The sequence below is a fragment of the Capra hircus genome, chromosome 3 (assembly GCF_001704415.2).
Source record: "Capra hircus breed San Clemente chromosome 3, ASM170441v1, whole genome shotgun sequence".
NCBI lineage: Eukaryota > Metazoa > Chordata > Mammalia > Artiodactyla > Bovidae > Capra > Capra hircus.
The window spans coordinates 112,022,155-112,044,458 of NC_030810.1; the positions used below are offsets into that span (position 1 = coordinate 112,022,155).

At 67.2% G+C, this 22,304-nt stretch overlaps 2 protein-coding genes and 12 non-coding genes across 14 annotated transcripts; 8 read left to right on the forward strand and 6 right to left on the reverse strand.

Annotated features, from left to right (window-relative positions):
* TRNAG-UCC lies at positions 386-457 on the forward strand. The gene has a single exon. It is a non-coding gene; the product is annotated as a tRNA-Gly (tRNA).
* TRNAE-CUC lies at positions 733-804 on the forward strand. Its single transcript has one exon. It is a non-coding gene; the product is annotated as a tRNA-Glu (tRNA).
* TRNAG-GCC lies at positions 5,852-5,922 on the reverse strand. Its single transcript has one exon. It is a non-coding gene; the product is annotated as a tRNA-Gly (tRNA).
* LOC108635634 (basic proline-rich protein-like) lies at positions 6,455-8,886 on the reverse strand. The gene is made up of 3 exons (XM_018046545.1): positions 8,113-8,886; positions 7,437-7,959; positions 6,455-7,290 (listed from the first exon to the last, which is right to left on the reverse strand). The coding sequence occupies exons 1-3, from the start codon at positions 8,884-8,886 to the stop codon at positions 6,455-6,457; spliced, it is 2,133 nt and encodes a 710-aa protein (XP_017902034.1).
* On the reverse strand, positions 7,391-7,473 carry TRNAL-CAG. The gene has a single exon. It is a non-coding gene; the product is annotated as a tRNA-Leu (tRNA).
* On the forward strand, positions 8,032-8,103 carry TRNAD-GUC. The gene has a single exon. It is a non-coding gene; the product is annotated as a tRNA-Asp (tRNA).
* Positions 8,862-8,933, forward strand: TRNAG-UCC. Its single transcript has one exon. It is a non-coding gene; the product is annotated as a tRNA-Gly (tRNA).
* On the forward strand, positions 9,212-9,283 carry TRNAE-CUC. The gene has a single exon. It is a non-coding gene; the product is annotated as a tRNA-Glu (tRNA).
* On the reverse strand, positions 14,357-14,427 carry TRNAG-GCC. The gene has a single exon. It is a non-coding gene; the product is annotated as a tRNA-Gly (tRNA).
* Positions 14,960-17,390, reverse strand: LOC108635635 (basic proline-rich protein-like). The gene is made up of 3 exons (XM_018046546.1): positions 16,617-17,390; positions 15,942-16,566; positions 14,960-15,795 (listed from the first exon to the last, which is right to left on the reverse strand). The coding sequence occupies exons 1-3, from the start codon at positions 17,388-17,390 to the stop codon at positions 14,960-14,962; spliced, it is 2,235 nt and encodes a 744-aa protein (XP_017902035.1).
* On the reverse strand, positions 15,896-15,978 carry TRNAL-CAG. Its single transcript has one exon. It is a non-coding gene; the product is annotated as a tRNA-Leu (tRNA).
* On the forward strand, positions 16,536-16,607 carry TRNAD-GUC. Its single transcript has one exon. It is a non-coding gene; the product is annotated as a tRNA-Asp (tRNA).
* Positions 17,366-17,437, forward strand: TRNAG-UCC. Its single transcript has one exon. It is a non-coding gene; the product is annotated as a tRNA-Gly (tRNA).
* TRNAE-CUC lies at positions 17,716-17,787 on the forward strand. Its single transcript has one exon. It is a non-coding gene; the product is annotated as a tRNA-Glu (tRNA).

Here is a 22,304-nt window from a genome sequence, read left to right on the forward strand (position 1 = left end):
GTGCAGGCAGGTGGTCGTGTGTCCCTTGTCGTCGTGGGAAGTGGCCTCGCCCAGCGTGGAGTAGGGCTTTGGCCAGCTGGGTGCTGGAAGCTGCGTGGCCCGCGTTGCCCGCCGGGGTGCGGGCGGAGGCGTTGGCGGGCCGCGGCGGGGAGCGAAGGGCCGGAGGGCCGCAAGGCGGCGGGGGCGCCGCCCTGGGGCGGTGGGGCCGGTGGATCCGGCGACGGCGTAGCGCTGGCGCTGGGGGCGCCGCGTGGCTGCTGGGGCGCCGGCGGCGGCGCAGAGCCTCCGGCTGCCGGGCGTCGGGGCAGGGATGCGGAGGCGGCGGCGGCGAGAGTATGCTGGGGCGAGCCGCGGGCCGGCGTGTGGCGGCCGCCCGGGCTGTGGAGCGTTGGTGGTATAGTGGTGAGCATAGCTGCCTTCCAAGCAGTTGACCCGGGTTCGATTCCCGGCCAACGCAGCCAGCTGACCTTTTGCTGAGTTCCAGCGCCCTCCGGGCAGGGGCGTTCGGGGGACAGAGAGGTGGGAGCAGGGAGCCAGCCCGCTGGCCGCGGCTTCTGGCGCGTGTGCGAGAAGCCGGCGGCGCGCGCAGTGTTTTGAGGGTGCTGAAAGCAAGACGGCAGGCCAGGGCAGGCGCTGGACTTGCAAAGGCCGGGTGTGGGCAGCAAGGTGGCGCGGGCGGGTGGCATGGAGGGCGGGGGCTCACCAGGAGCAGGCGAGGGCTGAACCCCGACGCTCCTGGTGGTCTAGTGGTTAGGATTCGGCGCTCTCACCGCCGCGGCCCGGGTTCGATTCCCGGTCAGGGAAGCCTTTCTTCTTCCTCTCCGCCTGCCACCTGCCCACGTCCTCGCTGGACACCCTGCCACCTTTTATTAGCCTACGCTTGCTCAGCGCTGCGCCAGAGGCCCCGGCACCTGCCCGTCCAGCCCAAGCACGATTCAGGCCACCTCCGCCGTCCCGCGGGCAAAGGTTTTGGCCGCAGTGGCAACCTCGCGCCGCTTCCACCAGGACGCGCCTGAGGCCGCCCATCCACCACCCCCCGCCTCCCTCCCTCCTGAGGGGCTGCGGCTGCTGCCCCTGGTGTTGGCGGTGATGCTCCTGGGCTTGTGCTGGTTCTCTGCTGTGGGTGGTGGTGAGGAGGTGGGCTTGGATAGGGCGGGCGGCGGTAGGGCTGGGGGTAGGGCTGGGGGTAGGGGCGTGGGCTGTGGTGGTCGGCAGCTGGGGGCCAGCAGCGGCAGGGGCGGTGGCCACAGCCGAAGGTGAGCGAGGGGATCTGCCTCTGGGAGTGGGGGCCGTGGCCACGGACACGCCTGCCTTGTCGTGTCTCTCATGCCAGCCACCTCTCTGGGCGGCTTGGCCAGTGCGTGCCAGGTCCGGGCTGGCTGTGACTCCCGTATGCCGCTGGCGACTCCAAGAGGGTTCTGGTCTTGAGTGGGCTCTGGGAGGCGGACCACGGCGCCCGGGAGGCACGGGTAGCAGTTCAGTCGCCCAGAGGCAGCGATGCCTGCCAGGGAGGACAACCCGACCATCATGCTCTTTCCCTTGCCTGACCACAGCTCTCAATCCTACTGGACTGAGGCAAGATTAACCCAGGACTCCTCCCCCACTCGTAACCAAAGGTGGGCACTCGGGCACACACACACACACACACACACACACACAGAGCGCCCTGTTCCACGCACCCCTCCCCTAGTTATGACATCGAATAGTTTCCCATTCTCTCCAAACTGTCTATCCAGGATCCACTCCATCCCTCTCCCCACCCTGTCATCGTCTTCCCCTAGGAACTCTCCGCGAGGGTGATCCTCCACCACAGTCTCCTCTTGGCCCCGTCTCGGCTCGTCTATCCCCAAAGGGGTTCACGTCTGTTCAAGGACTGTGTCCTTCGGAGGGGAAGTGGACGTGGACGGCAGAGGAAAGGCACCAACGTGCGGCGAGGGCGGCACACTCGGGTGCGATGGCACAAAGGCCAGTCCCCTGTGGGAAAGGAGCCCCTGTGGCCCGACGTGTGCTTGCCGTCGCCAAAGGAGGTTTCCTCGAGGCCCCTGCCGGGCGTGGGCGTCAGAGTGCATGGGGGAGAGTATCGGAGGAAGGTGCTTGGGGCCATGGCTGTGGCGGCCCCACGTGGATCAGGGACCCGGGAGGGCGATCTCCAGGAGAGGGCGCGCGGGGAGCAGGGAGCTGGGAGGCAGGCCCCGGGGTGCTTGTCGGGGCGTCTGCATGGACGGCCGGCGAAGGGGCGGCGTGGGGCCCTCGGGGACCTGGCCGAAAGATCGGCAGGCCACTGGAGCAGGGCCTCTACAGAAGCATGGCGCGGCGGCGAAGCCGTGCAGGCACATGTGAGAGGCTGGGACGGATCTGCGGTAGGTAGGGGTGGGCGTGGGGTAGGGATGGGTCTGCGGACCAGAGGGAGGCCGCCCTGGTGAACGCCAGGGCAGGGCAGGGGCAGCCAGGGCAGGACGTGTGAGGGATAGCCCGAGCTCCCAGGGGGATGTTGGCGCGGAGGTGGGGCCGAGCCTGGAGTCTGGCGGGAAAGGCAGAGGGCAGGCCGTGACAGTGGAGGGGGCTGTGGCGTGAGGAAGGTGGCGGGAGAGCACTCCATTTGGGTGGGGTGGCGGGTGAGCCGGGGCGAGCCACACCGGTGCGCGGTGCCACAGGCTGCTCAGGCTCGGCGGCGGGCTGGGGCTCTGGGCGGAGGCTAGGGCGCAGGCAAGCGAAGGACAGAAACGGAGTGCCAGCGCCAGCTGGGGGCCAGACCCGGTCCGAGATGGGTGGGCCCACCGTACCGCCCCAGAGACCAAAGTCACCACCCATCAGGAGGGAGTGTCCAGTCTCGGGGTGACACTGCTGGGGCCTCAGGGTGGGATGGGGCGGGGGTGGCTGGGAGCGCAGGTGGCTGTGATTTCATGAGGGCCAAGGAGAGCTCCCATGTGACCGAGCACAGTCATCCCTCCAGGGTACACACCCGCAGAGGGCAAACCTCGGGGAGGTCTGAGGGTCCGGACACCGCCACGGACACGGCAGCACCGTCTGCCAGGGCGCCGGACACGGAGCAAACCCCAGCGCCCATCCACACACGGCGGGCCCAAGAAGGGGTGGCATCGATGCAGCATGGAGCCATCACTCAGTCATCAGAAACACGTCAACTATTGCCATTTGTCACAAGCAATGATGCAGCTGGAGACTCTTACACTCGGCGGAGAATGTCAGACCGCGTTGGACAGAGGCATGTGGAACATGGAAAATCATACAAGACGAAGCTATTTGCCAGGAGAAACCGACTCACGCAGAAACCCCCCCTTAGGGTAACGCAAGCGGAAAGGCAGCGGTGGAGGGATGACTGCGGAGCTGCAACGCACAGATACGCAGGACCCTGTCTAAAGGGAGAAGCGCCAAGGTTATCCAGTTCAACACAGGGAATAAGCGTCAGTGCCCTGGAGTAACCTCAAGTGGAAAAGAATCTGAAACCATATATGACATCCGAGATCTGCACACGCGAAACAGGATCACTCTGCCGTCCACCGGAAACCAGCACAATATTGGGAATCCACTGTACTTCCGCAACAACCGTGACTACGACGTCGGAGTAAGCTTTCAAAAGAAAACTAACTCAGCAGGCAACGAAGTCAGCGGGAAACAGGCGAGCTATGCCAACCCCACCCTGGGTACACAGCCACGAAAGTCGCACCTCTTCATTCGGAAAGACACACGCAACCCCCAGGGTCACAGCAGCACCGTTTGCCATAGCCGAGACGTGGAGAAAACCCTAGCGCCCATCCCAAAGGCTCAGCCACCAAGATGCAGTATCAGAGAAAGGGAGAGAATGGGATGTCACCGAGCCGTCCGCAAGAGGCAGATAGTGTCACTGGCAGCAACGGCGGCTGGAGCTGCAGAATATTACCCTTGGTGAGGGAAGTCAAACAGACAAGGTCACGGATGGGTGGACTCTAAAGTGTTGTACAAATGAGTCCCTGGGCCAACCAGCCACAGACTCTCAGACACAGGAAAGCCGCTTGGGGCTTCCCGAGGGCCCAGTCAGGGACCGAGGGGATGAATGAAGAGCCGGGCTCAACGGATCAACCGTACCTGTACTGCGTAGGAAGGGGAGGAGGAACAAGGACACGCGGGATACCGCAGGGAATGAGATCCCATATCCTGTCATCACCCGTAATGGAAACGAGCTGAACACATAAGCCCCCCCCCAACCCCCGCCACAGACATGACTGAACCCCAACGCTGTACAGCGGAAACGGACACCAGGGTGTAGATCAACTGCACTTCCAGGACAAGTGCTACTCCGTCGACGTCAGTCAGTCGAGGACCAGTCCAGCAATAGGAAAAAGAAGAGCTTCCATCATGATCCAGGAAAGCCAACCCTGGGCACGCGTCGGGAACAGACGACAAACACCCCTAACGGGGAGAGATGCAGGCATCCCCCAGGGTCACCGCGGCCCTCTGTGCCGGAGCCCGAGACCCGCGGGAAACGCCCAAGTGCCCGTGGGCACGTGGCCGGCGCAAGAAGGTGAGGGATATCTGTACCGTGGAATATGACGCAGCCCTCAAGAAGGAGCCGCCACGGCCACGGGCCGCAAGGTCAGACGGACCCACAGAAGGGTCCGCTCAGTGAAGTGAGTCGCTTGGATAGGGAGAAAGCTCTGTGGACTCTAACGACGGATACAGACGAATCTATGCGCAAAGGGGAAAGCGACCTTGAGACGTCGAAAACGTACCTAGGGCTACCCAAGGGGAAAGGCAGGGAGGGACGAAGTGGGAGTCGGATCACGAGATAGGAAAGACTGTGCTTCCAGTAGAAGAGCAACAGAGCTTTCCTCTGCAGCAGGAGAAGTGTATCTGTATCTCGCCTTCACCTACACTGGAAGACCACCTGGCCAAAGAACAGGGGACTGAATCACTTTGCCGGGCACCTGAGACTCACCCAGGAATGCGAATCCGTTCTACTCGTGTTCGAAGAAGCAGAAAAAGGAGCAGGCCGTGGCTTGAAGTGGGGGGTGGGGGGAGGCCGGCCAGTGGGACAGATGCAAAGGCAGGTTCCTTGACAAGAGTGGGATTTGGAACGGCTCAGGGAGGAGCGGGGCGTGGGGGGCGGGGTGTGTGGAGATGGGGGAGGCGGGGCGCTGGGGGTGGGATGGGTGCATGTGGGGGAGTAGGGGGACGGTGAGGCTGCAGGCTGAGGTGGGGGTGCTCTTGGGGCAGGGCTGATGCTGAGGTGAGGCGCGCAAGAGGGTTTCAGGGGGAAGGGGTGGTGTTTGAGGTGGTGAGGGTGTTGCTGTTGGCAAACCGATTTCTGCCGAGGCCCGAGGGCCGAGGGCCGGCAGCTGGTGGACTTCTTTGGAACTCCTCCTGCCAGACATGGTCCAGGGACCCTGCAGGCCAAAGGGAGGTATGCTTGCCAGATGTGGCAGCTCCCTTGCTGCTGGCTGTGCAAACGTAGCGGGACTGAGTTCTCTCGGGGTGTGGGGAGAGTGAGGCAGGGAGCTTGGAGACGGACGTTGTGAGAGATGAAGTGTGGTGCGGGCGGCTGCCAGCGGTGGGGTATTCCTGCCAGTGCAATCCCCGAGCCCTCGGCTGGGTCCGGGTGAGGACGCGAGCACACGCAAGAAAGGTGCCTGGACGCACGGGCGGCTGAGCCCGCAGGGTTTGGGGCCACGAAGGCTTGGCAGCAGGGCCTTTTGTGGGTGAGGTGGGGAGGGGTCCTGGGCGTCTGCGTGGGAGAGGCAGCGGGCGGCAGGTAGCAAGCCAGCGTTTGCAGGAGCGCTGCCTCGAGCGCGTTTCAGCGGGCAGACCCAGTTCGGCTGTGGGGCCGCACCGTGGGACCAAAAGGGGACGCTGTGGCTGCATGGGCCGGGAATCGAACCCGGGCCTCCCGCGTGGCAGGCGAGAATTCTACCACTGAACCACCCATGCACCGGTGGCCAGCGCCGCCCGTCGCTGCCCCTCAGGCGCTGGCCGCCACCCGCCCGTCACTGCTCACTGCTCGCCCGTGGGCATCTCTCTGCCCCGTTGCAGCAGGAGACGACGGGCGGGCGACCTGTAAGACAGGATCCGCGCACGTGCAGGACCCCGGGGCGCGGCGCTCTCGGAGGGAGCCCGGGGCGACGGGACGCGGGCCCACTCGGCCCGTCCCGCGCCTTCTGCGCCGACCACGGCCGCCGCGACCCTCTCGGTGTCGCGTGAGGGCGCCGGGATCCCTGTCAGGTGCAGGCGCTGCGTGGTCGCTGCGGCCGCGCGCCATCGTGCCTCTCAGCGACCGCCGGGTCCCGACCCAAAGTCCCCCTGGCGGGCTGGCTTTCCGGCCGTGCCGGGGTGGGGCGTGCGAGAGCGGCCGGGGGAAGGGACGCCGGGCTCGGTCTGTGCGGGAAGCGCGAGCGCGGGAGCGTGGGAGGCCTCCGAGCGCCTCCGCCCCCGCCGCCCCCGCATCCCATCCTTAGAACCGCGCTCAGGCCCAAGGACCCAAAGGCGTGTGAGCCTGGCTCCTGCGCTCTGGCCGACCGCGCTCCCGGGGTCCGGCTCTGACGGGGAGGTGGTGGTGAGCAGGGGCCCTTTGGCAGAGCGGCCCCTGGCTCGGGGACTGCCGGCTGAGAGGCAGGGAGCGCGCCAGGGCGGGCTTGGCTCCGGCCGGGGCAGCGGCTTCCCACGGGAACGGGCGCCGTGGCGCCGAGGTCGGGGGCGCGGGCCGGGCGCCGGGGGGTGGGCTGGACGGGCACGCAGGGCTTCCGCTCCCTCCCCAGCGGAGCACCCTTGCCGGGACGGACTCGTGCAAGGAAGGCCGGTGTGCGCTGGCCAGCAGGAAGGCTGGGTGGCACGCGTCCCGGGCGGGCGGCAGGCAGGTGCGGCCCGGCCAAGAACGCACGGCGGAGAAGGGTCGAGGGCACGCGGCACCCCCCTGGCGGGCAAGGCGGGGGCTCGGCCGCCTCGCTGTGGCTGGGGAGCGCAGGCGGGCCGGCGGGGCGGGCGCGGAGGACGGGGTGCCGGCCTGGCGGGAGAGCTGGCGGGGGCGGCCGTGGAAGCGAGGCTGCCAGGGCGAGTAGGCCGTTCCCCGGGCAGATGTCGGAGCGCCGGCGAAGCGAGGAGGGCTTGCCACCCGCCGCGGGGCTGCGTGCTTCGGCGCGGCCGGGGGCGGGGCGGGGCGCGGCGGGGCCGTGGCAGTGGAAGGGGGAGGATGGGCGAGGGTGGGCGTGGGTAGGCAAGGGGGAGGCAGGGAGGCAGGAAAAGCAGCAGCTGCAGGTGCAGCCCGCTGGCGAGGAAAGAGGCGCTGAGAAGGACTGAAGGTTCCTGGTGTGGGGGTGCAGGTGGCGGCGGGAGGGCGTGTGTGGAGAAAGGCAGTGGCGCGGGGAGGACGGGTGCGTTTGTCCGGCGGGCCAAAAGGCTGGCTTGTCAGGAGTGGGATTCGAACCCACGCCTCCAGGGGAGACTGCGACCTGAACGCAGCGCCTTAGACCGCTCGGCCATCCTGACGGCGGGCCTGGCTGGGCGCGTGGCCGCTCGCCTGGCTGGGACCCGACGCGGCGCGAGCACCGGCGCCCTTGGCGGGCCGCGCGGGGCGCCACGCCAGGCAGGCAGGCAGGCAGGCAGGCAGGCGGCCGTCCGGAGTGGGGGTCGACGGAGCCGGCGCGCGGCGGCCGGCCGAGGCGCCTGGCTCCGCGGCAGCTGGCGCCGCGGACCCACCGGGGCCCTCGGCGGGCCGGCCCCTCCTCGCCCGCGCCTCTCCTGGCCCGACGCCGGCCGGCGCGCGCCCACCGTGTCCTCGCAGCCCCGCTTGCCTTCTCGCGCCCCCTTCTCCCGGCGGAACGCCCGCGTTGGAGGCAAGAGGCGGCGCGCGCTGGGGAGGGTCCAGTGCCCCGGGGGTCCGGGTCCCTGTCGGGGTGGCGGGCTGCCGCTGTGACCGAGGCGGTTGGTTTGGTGCGCGGTTGGGTCGGGACCCGTGGTGGCCGGCGGCCCGTGCTGGGCAAGGGGAGGCGTGGGCAGGCAGCCCGAGAGCCCGAGGGCGGCCGGGCGGCAGGACGGTCGCCGCCGTCCTCGTTAGTATAGTGGTGAGTATCCCCGCCTGTCACGCGGGAGACCGGGGTTCGATTCCCCGACGGGGAGGCAACACACCCTTTTTGGTGGCCGCGGTCCCTCTCTGTCCTGCCGCCAGGCCCCCGAGGGCCCTTCGTCCCCTCCCGCCGTCTTTGGGCGAGGCGCCAGGGCGGCCAACGGCGGTGCCCGGCCTAGCTCCCGTCGACCCCCTCTGCCCGAGCAGCGCTCCAGCCCGAGCCCTTTGTCGTCGGCGGGCGCACGGTCGCCACGGCGGGGCGAGGGCCTCCTTGGCGACCCCACGGCCTTGCCCGACCATAGCCGGATCTGGCGGCCCGGCCACTCGCCCACGCACCGACCCCCAGTGGCTGCCTGAGTGGGCTCGTAGGCTCGCGACGGCCACGCCGCGCGGCTCGTCACGGCGCCGCGACGCGTGCAGGCAGGTGGGTCCCGTGTCCCCTTGTCGTCGTGGGAAGTGGCCTCGCCCAGCGCCCGGTGGAGTAGGGCTTTGGCCAGCTGGGTGCTGGAAGCTGCGTGCCCCGCGTTGCCCGCCGGGGGTGAGGGCGGAGGCGTTGGCGGGCCGCGGCGGGGAGCGAAGGGCCGGAGGGCCGCAAGGCGGCGGGGGCGCCGCCCTGGGGCGGTGGGGCCGGTGGATCCCGGCGACGGCGTAGCGCTGGCGCGCTGGGGGCGCCGCGTGGCTGCTGGGGGCGCCGGCGGCGGCGCAGAGCCTCCGGCTGCCGGGCGTCGGGGCAGGGATGCGGAGGCGGCGGCGGCGAGAGTATGCTGGGGCGAGCCCGGGGCCGGCGTGTGGCGGCCGCCCGGGCTGTGGAGCGTTGGTGGTATAGTGGTGAGCATAGCTGCCTTCCAAGCAGTTGACCCGGGTTCGATTCCCGGCCAACGCAGCCAGCTGACCTTTTGCTGAGTTCCAGCGCCCTCCGGGCAGGGGCGTTCGGGGGACAGAGAGGTGGGAGCAGGGAGCCAGCCCGCTGGCCCGCGGCTTCTGGCGCGTGTGCGAGAAGCCGGCGGCGCGCGCAGTGTTTTGAGGGTGCTGAAAGCAAGACGGCAGGCCAGGGCAGGCGGCTGGACTTGCAAAGGCCGGGTGTGGGCAGCAAGGTGGCGCGGGCGGGTGGCATGGAGGCGCGGGGCTCACCAGGAGCAGGCGAGGGCTGAACCCCGACGCTCCCTGGTGGTCTAGTGGTTAGGATTCGGCGCTCTCACCGCCGCGGCCCGGGTTCGATTCCCGGTCAGGGAAGCCTTTCTTCTTCCTCTCCGCCTGCCACCTGCCCACGTCCTCGCTGGACACCCTGCCACCCTTTTATTAGCCTACGCTTGCTCAGCGCTGCGCCAGAGGCCCCCGGCACCCTGCCCGTCCAGCCCAAGCACGATTCAGGCCACCTCCGCCGTCCCGCGGGGCAAAGGTTTTGGCCGCAGTGGCAACCTCGCGCCGCTTCCACCAGGACGCGCCTGAGGCCGCCCATCCACCACCCCCCGCCTCCCTCCCTCCTGAGGGGCTGCGGCTGCTGCCCCTGGTGTTGGCGGTGATGCTCCTGGGCTTGTGCTGGTTCTCCTGCTGTGGGTGGTGGTGAGGAGGTGGGCTTGGATAGGGCGGGCGGCGGTAGGGCTGGGGGTAGGGCTGGGGGTAGGGGCGTGGGCTGTGGTGGTCGGCAGCTGGGGGCCAGCAGCGGCAGGGGCGGTGGCCACAGCCGAAGGTGAGCGAGGGGGATCTGCCTCTGGGAGTGGGGGCCGTGGCCACGGACACGCCTGCCTTGTCGTGTCTCTCATGCCAGCCACCTCTGTGGGCGGCTTGGCCAGTGCGTGCCAGGTCCCGGGCTGGCTGTGACTCCCGTATGCCGCTGGCGACTCCAAGAGGGTTCTGGTCTTGAGTGGGCTCTGGGAGGCGGACCACGGCGCCCGGGAGGCACGGGTAGCAGTTCAGTCGCCCAGAGGCAGCGATGCCTGCCAGGGAGGACAACCCGACCATCATGCTCTTTCCCTTGCCTGACCACAGCTCTCAATCCTACTGGACTGAGGCAAGATTAACCCAGGACTCCCTCCCCCACTCGTAACCAAAGGTGGGCACTCGGGTGCACACACACACACACACACACACACACACACACAGAGCGCCCTGTTCCACGCACCCCTCCCCTAGTTACGACATCGAATAGTTTCCCATTCTCTCCAAACTGTCTATCCAGGATCCACTCCATCCCTCTCCCCACCCTGTCATCGTCTTCCCCTAGGAACTCTCCGCGAGGGTGATCCTCCACCACAGTCTCCTCTTGGCCCCGTCTCGGCTCGTCTATCCCCAAAGGGGTTCACGTCTGTTCAAGGACTGTGTCCTTCGGAGGGGAAGTGGACGTGGACGGCAGAGGAAAGGCACCAACGTGCGGCGAGGGCGGCACACTCGGGTGCGATGGCACAAAGGCCAGTCCCCTGTGGGAAAGGAGCCCCTGTGGCCCGACGTGTGCTTGCCGTCGCCAAAGGAGGTTTCCTCGAGGCCCCTGCCGGGGCTGTGGGCGTCAGAGTGCATGGGGGAGAGTATCGGAGGAAGGTGCTTGGGGCCATGGCTGGTGGGCGCCCCACGTGGATCAGGGACCCGGGCAGGGCGATCTCCAGGAGAGGGCGCGGCGGGGAGCAGGGAGCTGGGAGGCAGGCCCCGGGGTGCTTGGTCGGGGCGTCTGCATGGACGGCCGGCGGGAAGGGGCGGCGTGGGGCCCTCGGGGACCTGGCCGAAAGATCGGCAGGCCACTGGAGCAGGGCCTCTACAGAAGCATGGGCGCGGCGGCGAAGCCGTGCCAGGCACATGTGAGAGGCTGGGACGGATCTGCGGTAGGTAGGGGTGGGCGTGGGGGTAGGGATGGGTCTGCGGAGCCAGAGGGAGGCCCGCCCTGGTGAACGCCAGGGCAGGGCAGGGCAGGCCAGGGCAGGACGTGTGAGGGATAGCCCGAGCTCCAGGGGGATGGTGGCGCGGAGGTGGGGCCGAGCCTGGAGTCTGGCGGGAAAGGCAGAGGGCAGGCCGTGACAGTGAGGGGGCTGTGGCGTGAGGAAGGTGGCGGGAGAGCACTCCATTTGGGTGGGGTGGCGGGTGAGCCGGGGCGAGCCACACCGGTGCGCGGTGCCACAGGCTGCTCAGGCTCGGCGGCGGGCTGGGGCTCTGGGCGGAGGCTAGGGCGCAGGCAAGCGAAGGACAGAAACGGAGTGCCAGCGCCAGCTGGGGGCCAGACCCGGTCCGAGATGGGTGGGCCCACCGTACCGCCCCAGAGACCAAAGTCACCACCCATCAGGAGGGAGTGTCCAGTCTCGGGGTGACACTGCTGGGGCCTCAGGGTGGGATGGGGCGGGGGTGGCTGGGAGCGCAGGTGGCTGTGATTTCATGAGGGCCAAGGAGAGCTCCCATGTGACCGAGCACAGTCATCCCTCCAGGGTACACACCCGCAGAGGGCAAACCTCGGGGAGGTCTGAGGGTCCGGACACCGCCACGGACACGGCAGCACCGTCTGCCAGGGCCGCGGACACGGAGCAAACCCCAGCGCCCATCCACACACGGCGGGCCCAAGAAGGGGTGGCATCGATGCAGCATGGAGCCATCACTCAGTCATCAGAAACACGTCAACTATTGCCATTTGTCACAAGCAATGATGCAGCTGGAGACTCTTACACTCGGCGGAGAATGTCAGACCGCGTTGGACAGAGGCATGTGGAACATGGAAAATCATACAAGACGAAGCTATTTGCCAGGAGAAACCGACTCACGCAGAAACCCCCCCTTAGGGTAACGCAAGCGGAAAGGCAGCGGTGGAGGGATGACTGCGGAGCTGCAACGCACAGATACGCAGGACCCTGTCTAAAGGGAGAAGCGCCAAGGTTATCCAGTTCAACACAGGGAATAAGCGTCAGTGCCCTGGAGTAACCTCAAGTGGAAAAGAATCTGAAACCATATATGACATCCGAGATCTGCACACGCGAAACAGGATCACTCTGCCGTCCACCGGAAACCAGCACAATATTGGGAATCCACTGTACTTCCGCAACAACCGTGACTACGACGTCGGAGTAAGCTTTCAAAAGAAAACTAACTCAGCAGGCAACGAAGTCAGCGGGAAACAGGCGAGCTATGCCAACCCCACCCTGGGTACACAGCCACGAAAGTCGCACCTCTTCATTCGGAAAGACACACGCAACCCCCAGGGTCACAGCAGCACCGTTTGCCATAGCCGAGACGTGGAGAAAACCCTAGCGCCCATCCCCAAAGGCTCAGCCACCAAGATGCAGTATCAGAGAAAGGGAGAGAATGGGATGTCACCGAGCCGTCCGCAAGAGGCAGATAGTGTCACTGGCAGCAACGGCGGCTGGAGCTGCAGAATATTACCCTTGGTGAGGGAAGTCAAACAGACAAGGTCACGGATGGGTGGACTCTAAAGTGTTGTACAAATGAGTCCCTGGGCCAACCAGCCACAGACTCTCAGACACAGGAAAGCCGCTTGGGGCTTCCCGAGGGCCCAGTCAGGGACCGAGGGGATGAATGAAGAGCCGGGCTCAACGGATCAACCGTACCTGTACTGCGTAGGAAGGGGAGGAGGAACAAGGACACGCGGGATACCGCAGGGAATGAGATCCCATATCCTGTCATCACCCGTAATGGAAACGAGCTGAACACATAAGCCCCCCCCCCAACCCCCGCCACAGACATGACTGAACCCCAACGCTGTACAGCGGAAACGGACACCAGGGTGTAGATCAACTGCACTTCCAGGACAAGTGCTACTCCGTCGACGTCAGTCAGTCGAGGACCAGTCCAGCAATAGGAAAAAGAAGAGCTTCCATCATGATCCAGGAAAGCCAACCCTGGGCACGCGTCGGGAACAGACGACAAACACCCCTAACGGGGAGAGATGCAGGCATCCCCCAGGGTCACCGCGGCCCTCTGTGCCGGAGCCCGAGACCCGCGGGAAACGCCCAAGTGCCCGTGGGCACGTGGCCGGCGCAAGAAGGTGAGGGATATCTGTACCGTGGAATATGACGCAGCCCTCAAGAAGGAGCCGCCACGGCCACGGGCCGCAAGGTCAGACGGACCCACAGAAGGGTCCGCTCAGTGAAGTGAGTCGCTTGGATAGGGAGAAAGCTCTGTGGACTCTAACGACGGATACAGACGAATCTATGCGCAAAGGGGAAAGCGACCTTGAGACGTCGAAAACGTACCTAGGGCTACCCAAGGGGAAAGGCAGGGAGGGACGAAGTGGGAGTCGGATCACGAGATAGGAAAGACTGTGCTTCCAGTAGAAGAGCAACAGAGCTTTCCTCTGCAGCAGGAGAAGTGTATCTGTATCTCGCCTTCACCTACACTGGAAGACCACCTGGCCAAGAACAGGGGACTGAATCACTTTGCCGGGCACCTGAGACTCACCCAGGAATGCGAATCCGTTCTACTCGTGTTCGAAGAAGCAGAAAAAGGAGCAGGCCGTGGCTTGAAGTGGGGGGTGGGGGGAGGCCGGCCAGTGGGACAGATGCAAAGGCAGGTTCCTTGACAAGAGTGGGATTTGGAACGGCTCAGGGAGGAGCGGGGCGTGGGGGGCGGGGTGTGTGGAGATGGGGGAGGCGGGGCGCTGGGGGTGGGATGGGTGCATGTGGGGGAGTAGGGGGACGGTGAGGCTGCAGGCTGAGGTGGGGGTGCTCTTGGGGCAGGGCTGATGCTGAGGTGAGGCGCGCAAGAGGGTTTCAGGGGGAAGGGGTGGTGTTTGAGGTGGTGAGGGTGTTGCTGTTGGCAAACCGATTTCTGCCGAGGCCCGAGGGCCGAGGGCCGGCAGCTGGTGGACTTCTTTGGAACTCCTCCTGCCAGACATGGTCCAGGGACCCTGCAGGCCAAAGGGAGGTATGCTTGCCAGATGTGGCAGCTCCCTTGCTGCTGGCTGTGCAAACGTAGCGGGACTGAGTTCTCTCGGGGTGTGGGGAGAGTGAGGCAGGGAGCTTGGAGACGGACGTTGTGAGAGATGAAGTGTGGTGCGGGCGGCTGCCAGCGGTGGGGTATTCCTGCCAGTGCAATCCCCGAGCCCTCGGCTGGGTCCGGGTGAGGACGCGAGCACACGCAAGAAAGGTGCCTGGACGCACGGGCGGCTGAGCCCGCAGGGTTTGGGGCCACGAAGGCTTGGCAGCAGGGCCTTTTGTGGGTGAGGTGGGGAGGGGTCCTGGGCGTCTGCGTGGGAGAGGCAGCGGGCGGCAGGTAGCAAGCCAGCGTTTGCAGGAGCGCTGCCTCGAGCGCGTTTCAGCGGGCAGACCCAGTTCGGCTGTGGGGCCGCACCGTGGGACCAAAAGGGGACGCTGTGGCTGCATGGGCCGGGAATCGAACCCGGGCCTCCCGCGTGGCAGGCGAGAATTCTACCACTGAACCACCCATGCACCGGTGGCCAGCGCCGCCCGTCGCTGCCCCTCAGGCGCTGGCCGCCACCCGCCCGTCACTGCTCACTGCTCGCCCGTGGGCATCTCTCTGCCCCGTTGCAGCAGGAGACGACGGGCGGGCGACCTGTAAGACAGGATCCGGGCACGTGCAGGACCCCGGGGCGCGGCGCTCTCGGAGGGAGCCCGGGGCGACGGGACGCGGGCCCACTCGGCCCGTCCCGCGCCTTCTGCGCCGACCACGGCCGCCGCGACCCTCTCGGTGTCGCGTGAGGGCGCCGGGATCCCTGTCAGGTGCAGGCGCTGCGTGGTCGCTGCGGCCGCGCGCCATCGTGCCTCTCAGCGACCGCCGGGTCCCGACCCAAAGTCCCCCTGGCGGGCTGGCTTTCCGGCCGTGCCGGGGTGGGGCGTGCGAGAGCGGCCGGGGGAAGGGACGCCGGGCTCGGTCTGTGCGGGAAGCGCGAGCGCGGGAGCGTGGGAGGCCTCCGAGCGCCTCCGCCCCCGCCGCCCCCGCATCCCATCCTTAGAACCGCGCTCAGGCCCAAGGACCAAAAGGCGTGTGAGCCTGGCTCCTGCGCTCTGGCCGACCGCGCTCCCGGGGTCCGGCTCTGACGGGGAGGTGGTGGTGAGCAGGGGCCCTTTGGCAGAGCGGCCCCTGGCTCGGGGACTGCCGGCTGAGAGGCAGGGAGCGCGCCAGGGCGGGCTTGGCTCCGGCCGGGGCAGCGGCTTCCCACGGGAACGGGCGCCGTGGCGCCGAGGTCGGGGGCGCGGGCCGGGCGCCGGGGGGTGGGCTGGACGGGCACGCAGGGCTTCCGCTCCCTCCCCAGCGGAGCACCCTTGCCGGGACGGACTCGTGCAAGGAAGGCCGGTGTGCGCTGGCCAGCAGGAAGGCTGGGTGGCACGCGTCCCGGGCGGGCGGCAGGCAGGTGCGGCCCGGCCAAGAACGCACGGCGGAGAAGGGTCGAGGGCACGCGGCACCCCCCTGGCGGGCAAGGCGGGGGCTCGGCCGCCTCGCTGTGGCTGGGGAGCGCAGGCGGGCCGGCGGGGCGGGCGCGGAGGACGGGGTGCCGGCCTGGCGGGAGAGCTGGCGGGGGCGGCCGTGGAAGCGAGGCTGCCAGGGCGAGTAGGCCGTTCCCCGGGCAGATGTCGGAGCGCCGGCGAAGCGAGGAGGGCTTGCCACCCGCCGCGGGGCTGCGTGCTTCGGCGCGGCCGGGGGCGGGGCGGGGCGCGGCGGGGCCGTGGCAGTGGAAGGGGGAGGATGGGCGAGGGTGGGCGTGGGTAGGCAAGGGGGAGGCAGGGAGGCAGGAAAAGCAGCAGCTGCAGGTGCAGCCCGCTGGCGAGGAAAGAGGCGCTGAGAAGGACTGAAGGTTCCTGGTGTGGGGGTGCAGGTGGCGGCGGGAGGGCGTGTGTGGAGAAAGGCAGTGGCGCGGGGAGGACGGGTGCGTTTGTCCGGCGGGCCAAAAGGCTGGCTTGTCAGGAGTGGGATTCGAACCCACGCCTCCAGGGGAGACTGCGACCTGAACGCAGCGCCTTAGACCGCTCGGCCATCCTGACGGCGGGCCTGGCTGGGCGCGTGGCCGCTCGCCTGGCTGGGACCCGACGCGGCGCGAGCACCGGCGCCCTTGGCGGGCCGCGCGGGGCGCCACGCCAGGCAGGCAGGCAGGCAGGCAGGCAGGCGGCCGTCCGGAGTGGGGGTCGACGGAGCCGGCGCGCGGCGGCCGGCCGAGGCGCCTGGCTCCGCGGCAGCTGGCGCCGCGGACCCACCGGGGCCCTCGGCGGGCCGGCCCCTCCTCGCCCGCGCCTCTCCTGGCCCGACGCCGGCCGGCGCGCGCCCACCGTGTCCTCGCAGCCCCGCTTGCCTTCTCGCGCCCCCTTCTCCCGGCGGAACGCCCGCGTTGGAGGCAAGAGGCGGCGCGCGCTGGGGAGGGTCCAGTGCCCGGGGGTCCGGGTCCCTGTCGGGGTGGCGGGCTGCCGCTGTGACCGAGGCGGTTGGTTTGGTGCGCGGTTGGGTCGGGACCCGTGGTGGCCGGCGGCCCGTGCTGGGCAAGGGGAGGCGTGGGCAGGCAGCCCGAGAGCCCGAGGGCGGCCGGGCGGCAGGACGGTCGCCGCCGTCCTCGTTAGTATAGTGGTGAGTATCCCCGCCTGTCACGCGGGAGACCGGGGTTCGATTCCCCGACGGGGAGGCAACACACCCTTTTTGGTGGCCGCGGTCCCTCTCTGTCCTGCCGCCAGGCCCCCGAGGGCCCTTCGTCCCCTCCCGCCGTCTTTGGGCGAGGCGCCAGGGCCGCCAACGGCGGTGCCCGGCCTAGCTCCCGTCGACCCCCTCTGCCCGAGCAGCGCTCCAGCCCGAGCCCTTTGTCGTCGGCGGGCGCACGGTCGCCACGGCGGGGCGAGGGCCTCCTTGGCGACCCCACGGCCTTGCCCGACCATAGCCGGATCTGGCGGCCCGGCCACTCGCCCACGCACCGACCCCCAGTGGCTGCCTGAGTGGGCTCGTAGGCTCGCGACGGCCACGCCGCGCGGCTCGTCACGGCGCCGCGACGCGTGCAGGCAGGTGGGTCCCGTGTCCCCTTGTCGTCGTGGGAAGTGGCCTCGCCCAGCGCCCGGTGGAGTAGGGCTTTGGCCAGCTGGGTGCTGGAAGCTGCGTGCCCCGCGTTGCCCGCCGGGGGTGAGGGCGGAGGCGTTGGCGGGCCGCGGCGGGGAGCGAAGGGCCGGAGGGCCGCAAGGCGGCGGGGGCGCCGCCCTGGGGCGGTGGGGCCGGTGGATCCCGGCGACGGCGTAGCGCTGGCGCGCTGGGGGCGCCGCGTGGCTGCTGGGGGCGCCGGCGGCGGCGCAGAGCCTCCGGCTGCCGGGCGTCGGGGCAGGGATGCGGAGGCGGCGGCGGCGAGAGTATGCTGGGGCGAGCCCGGGGCCGGCGTGTGGCGGCCGCCCGGGCTGTGGAGCGTTGGTGGTATAGTGGTGAGCATAGCTGCCTTCCAAGCAGTTGACCCGGGTTCGATTCCCGGCCAACGCAGCCAGCTGACCTTTTGCTGAGTTCCAGCGCCCTCCGGGCAGGGGCGTTCGGGGGACAGAGAGGTGGGAGCAGGGAGCCAGCCCGCTGGCCCGCGGCTTCTGGCGCGTGTGCGAGAAGCCGGCGGCGCGCGCAGTGTTTTGAGGGTGCTGAAAGCAAGACGGCAGGCCAGGGCAGGCGGCTGGACTTGCAAAGGCCGGGTGTGGGCAGCAAGGTGGCGCGGGCGGGTGGCATGGAGGCGCGGGGCTCACCAGGAGCAGGCGAGGGCTGAACCCCGACGCTCCCTGGTGGTCTAGTGGTTAGGATTCGGCGCTCTCACCGCCGCGGCCCGGGTTCGATTCCCGGTCAGGGAAGCCTTTCTTCTTCCTCTCCGCCTGCCACCTGCCCACGTCCTCGCTGGACACCCTGCCACCCTTTTATTAGCCTACGCTTGCTCAGCGCTGCGCCAGAGGCCCCCGGCACCCTGCCCGTCCAGCCCAAGCACGATTCAGGCCACCTCCGCCGTCCCGCGGGGCAAAGGTTTTGGCCGCAGTGGCAACCTCGCGCCGCTTCCACCAGGACGCGCCTGAGGCCGCCCATCCACCACCCCCCGCCTCCCTCCCTCCTGAGGGGCTGCGGCTGCTGCCCCTGGTGTTGGCGGTGATGCTCCTGGGCTTGTGCTGGTTCTCCTGCTGTGGGTGGTGGTGAGGAGGTGGGCTTGGATAGGGCGGGCGGCGGTAGGGCTGGGGGTAGGGCTGGGGGTAGGGGCGTGGGCTGTGGTGGTCGGCAGCTGGGGGCCAGCAGCGGCAGGGGCGGTGGCCACAGCCGAAGGTGAGCGAGGGGGATCTGCCTCTGGGAGTGGGGGCCGTGGCCACGGACACGCCTGCCTTGTCGTGTCTCTCATGCCAGCCACCTCTGTGGGCGGCTTGGCCAGTGCGTGCCAGGTCCCGGGCTGGCTGTGACTCCCGTATGCCGCTGGCGACTCCAAGAGGGTTCTGGTCTTGAGTGGGCTCTGGGAGGCGGACCACGGCGCCCGGGAGGCACGGGTAGCAGTTCAGTCGCCCAGAGGCAGCGATGCCTGCCAGGGAGGACAACCCGACCATCATGCTCTTTCCCTTGCCTGACCACAGCTCTCAATCCTACTGGACTGAGGCAAGATTAACCCAGGACTCCCTCCCCCACTCGTAACCAAAGGTGGGCACTCGGGCGCACACACACACACACACACACACACACACACAGAGCGCCCTGTTCCACGCACCCCTCCCCTAGTTACGACATCGAATAGTTTCCCATTCTCTCCAAACTGTCTATCCAGGATCCACTCCATCCCTCTCCCCACCCTGTCATCGTCTTCCCCTAGGAACTCTCCGCGAGGGTGATCCTCCACCACAGTCTCCTCTTGGCCCCGTCTCGGCTCGTCTATCCCCAAAGGGGTTCACGTCTGTTCAAGGACTGTGTCCTTCGGAGGGGAAGTGGACGTGGACGGCAGAGGAAAGGCACCAACGTGCGGCGAGGGCGGCACACTCGGGTGCGATGGCACAAAGGCCAGTCCCCTGTGGGAAAGGAGCCCCTGTGGCCCGACGTGTGCTTGCCGTCGCCAAAGGAGGTTTCCTCGAGGCCCCTGCCGGGGCTGTGGGCGTCAGAGTGCATGGGGGCGAGTATCGGAGGAAGGTGCTTGGGGCCATGGCTGGTGGGCGCCCCACGTGGATCAGGGACCCGGGCAGGGCGATCTCGAGGAGAGGGCGCGGCGGGGAGCAGGGAGCTGGGAGGCAGGCCCCGGGGTGCTTGGTCGGGGCGTCTGCATGGACGGCCGGCGGGAAGGGGCGGCGTGGGGCCCTCGGGGACCTGGCCGAAAGATCGGCAGGCCACTGGAGCAGGGCCTCTACAGAAGCATGGGCGCGGCGGCGAAGCCGTGCCAGGCACATGTGAGAGGCTGGGACGGATCTGCGGTAGGTAGGGGTGGGCGTGGGGGTAGGGCTGGGTCTGCGGAGCCAGAGGGAGGCCCGCCCTGGTGAACGCCAGGGCAGGGCAGGGCAGGCCAGGGCAGGACGTGTGAGGGATAGCCCGAGCTCCAGGGGGATGTTGGCGCGGAGGTGGGGCCGAGCCTGGAGTCTGGCGGGAAAGGCAGAGGGCAGGCCGTGACAGTGAGGGGGCTGTGGCGTGAGGAAGGTGGCGGGAGAGCACTCCATTTGGGTGGGGTGGCGGGTGAGCCGGGGCGAGCCACACCGGTGCGCGGTGCCACAGGCTGCTCAGGCTCGGCGGCGGGCTGGGGCTCTGGGCGGAGGCTAGGGCGCAGGCAAGCGAAGGACAGAAACGGAGTGCCAGCGCCAGCTGGGGGCCAGACCCGGTCCGAGATGGGTGGGCCCACCGTACCGCCCCAGAGACCAAAGTCACCACCCATCAGGAGGGAGTGTCCAGTCTCGGGGTGACACTGCTGGGGCCTCAGGGTGGGATGGGGCGGGGGTGGCTGGGAGCGCAGGTGGCTGTGATTTCATGAGGGCCAAGGAGAGCTCCCATGTGACCGAGCACAGTCATCCCTCCAGGGTACACACCCGCAGAGGGCAAACCTCGGGGAGGTCTGAGGGTCCGGACACCGCCACGGACACGGCAGCACCGTCTGCCAGGGCCCGGACACGGAGCAAACCCCAGCGCCCATCCACACACGGCGGGCCCAAGAAGGGGTGGCATCGATGCAGCATGGAGCCATCACTCAGTCATCAGAAACACGTCAACTATTGCCATTTGTCACAAGCAATGATGCAGCTGGAGACTCTTACACTCGGCGGAGAATGTCAGACCGCGTTGGACAGAGGCATGTGGAACATGGAAAATCATACAAGACGAAGCTATTTGCCAGGAGAAACCGACTCACGCAGAAACCCCCCCTTAGGGTAACGCAAGCGGAAAGGCAGCGGTGGAGGGATGACTGCGGAGCTGCAACGCACAGATACGCAGGACCCTGTCTAAAGGGAGAAGCGCCAAGGTTATCCAGTTCAACACAGGGAATAAGCGTCAGTGCCCTGGAGTAACCTCAAGTGGAAAAGAATCTGAAACCATATATGACATCCGAGATCTGCACACGCGAAACAGGATCACTCTGCCGTCCACCGGAAACCAGCACAATATTGGGAATCCACTGTACTTCCGCAACAACCGTGACTACGACGTCGGAGTAAGCTTTCAAAAGAAAACTAACTCAGCAGGCAACGAAGTCAGCGGGAAACAGGCGAGCTATGCCAACCCCACCCTGGGTACACAGCCACGAAAGTCGCACCTCTTCATTCGGAAAGACACACGCAACCCCCAGGGTCACAGCAGCACCGTTTGCCATAGCCGAGACGTGGAGAAAACCCTAGCGCCCATCCCCAAAGGCTCAGCCACCAAGATGCAGTATCAGAGAAAGGGAGAGAATGGGATGTCACCGAGCCGTCCGCAAGAGGCAGATAGTGTCACTGGCAGCAACGGCGGCTGGAGCTGCAGAATATTACCCTTGGTGAGGGAAGTCAAACAGACAAGGTCACGGATGGGTGGACTCTAAAGTGTTGTACAAATGAGTCCCTGGGCCAACCAGCCACAGACTCTCAGACACAGGAAAGCCGCTTGGGGCTTCCCGAGGGCCCAGTCAGGGACCGAGGGATGAATGAAGAGCCGGGCTCAACGGATCAACCGTACCTGTACTGCGTAGGAAGGGGAGGAGGAACAAGGACACGCGGGATACCGCAGGGAATGAGATCCCATATCCTGTCATCACCCGTAATGGAAACGAGCTGAACACATAAGCCCCCCCCCAACCCCCGCCACAGACATGACTGAACCCCAACGCTGTACAGCGGAAACGGACACCAGGGTGTAGATCAACTGCACTTCCAGGACAAGTGCTACTCCGTCGACGTCAGTCAGTCGAGGACCAGTCCAGCAATAGGAAAAAGAAGAGCTTCCATCATGATCCAGGAAAGCCAACCCTGGGCACGCGTCGGGAACAGACGACAAACACCCCTAACGGGGAGAGATGCAGGCATCCCCCAGGGTCACCGCGGCCCTCTGTGCCGGAGCCCGAGACCGCGGGAAACGCCCAAGTGCCCGTGGCAGTGGCCGGCGCAAGAAGGTGAGGGATATCTGTACCGTGGAATATGACGCAGCCCTCAAGAAGGAGCGCCACGGCCACGGGCCGCAAGGTCAGACGGACCCACAGAAGGGTCCGCTCAGTGAAGTGAGTCGCTTGGATAGGGAGAAAGCTCTGTGGACTCTAACGACGGATACAGACGAATCTATGCGCAAAGGGGAAAGCGACCTTGAGACGTCGAAAACGTACCTAGGGCTACCCAAGGGGAAAGGCAGGGAGGGACGAAGTGGGAGTCGGATCACGAGATAGGAAAGACTGTGCTTCCAGTAGAAGAGCAACAGAGCTTTCCTCTGCAGCAGGAGAAGTGTATCTGTATCTCGCCTTCACCTACACTGGAAGACCACCTGGCAAAGAACAGGGGACTGAATCACTTTGCCGGGCACCTGAGACTCACCCAGGAATGCGAATCCGTTCTACTCGTGTTCGAAGAAGCAGAAAAAGGAGCAGGCCGTGGCTTGAAGTGGGGGGTGGGGGAGGCCGGCCAGTGGGACAGATGCAAAGGCAGGTTCCTTGACAAGAGTGGGATTTGGAACGGCTCAGGGAGGAGCGGGCGTGGGGGCGGGGTGTGTGGAGATGGGGGAGGCGGGGCGCTGGGGGTGGGATGGGTGCATGTGGGGGAGTAGGGGGACGGTGAGGCTGCAGGCTGAGGTGGGGGTGCTCTTGGGGCAGGGCTGATGCTGAGGTGAGGCGCGCAAGAGGGTTTCAGGGGAAGGGGTGGTGTTTGAGGTGGTGAGGGTGTTGCTGTTGAAACCGATTTCTGCCGAG

Coding starts and splice junctions, on each gene's coding strand:
- LOC108635634 (XM_018046545.1), bottom strand. CDS start 8,886: ATGCTCACCACTATACCACCAACGCTCCACAGCCCGGGCGGCCGCCAC. Junction 7,960..8,112: donor GACCGCGGCCACCAAAAAGG/GTGTGTTGCCTC, acceptor CCCCTTGCCCAG/CACGGGCCGCCGGCCACCAC. Junction 7,291..7,436: donor GTCTAAGGCGCTGCGTTCAG/GTCGCAGTCTCC, acceptor CCCCCACACCAG/GAACCTTCAGTCCTTCTCAG.
- LOC108635635 (XM_018046546.1), bottom strand. CDS start 17,390: ATGCTCACCACTATACCACCAACGCTCCACAGCCCGGGCGGCCGCCAC. Junction 16,567..16,616: donor GACCGCGGCCACCAAAAAGG/GTGTGTTGCCTC, acceptor CCCGCGTGACAG/GCGGGGATACTCACCACTAT. Junction 15,796..15,941: donor GTCTAAGGCGCTGCGTTCAG/GTCGCAGTCTCC, acceptor CCCCCACACCAG/GAACCTTCAGTCCTTCTCAG.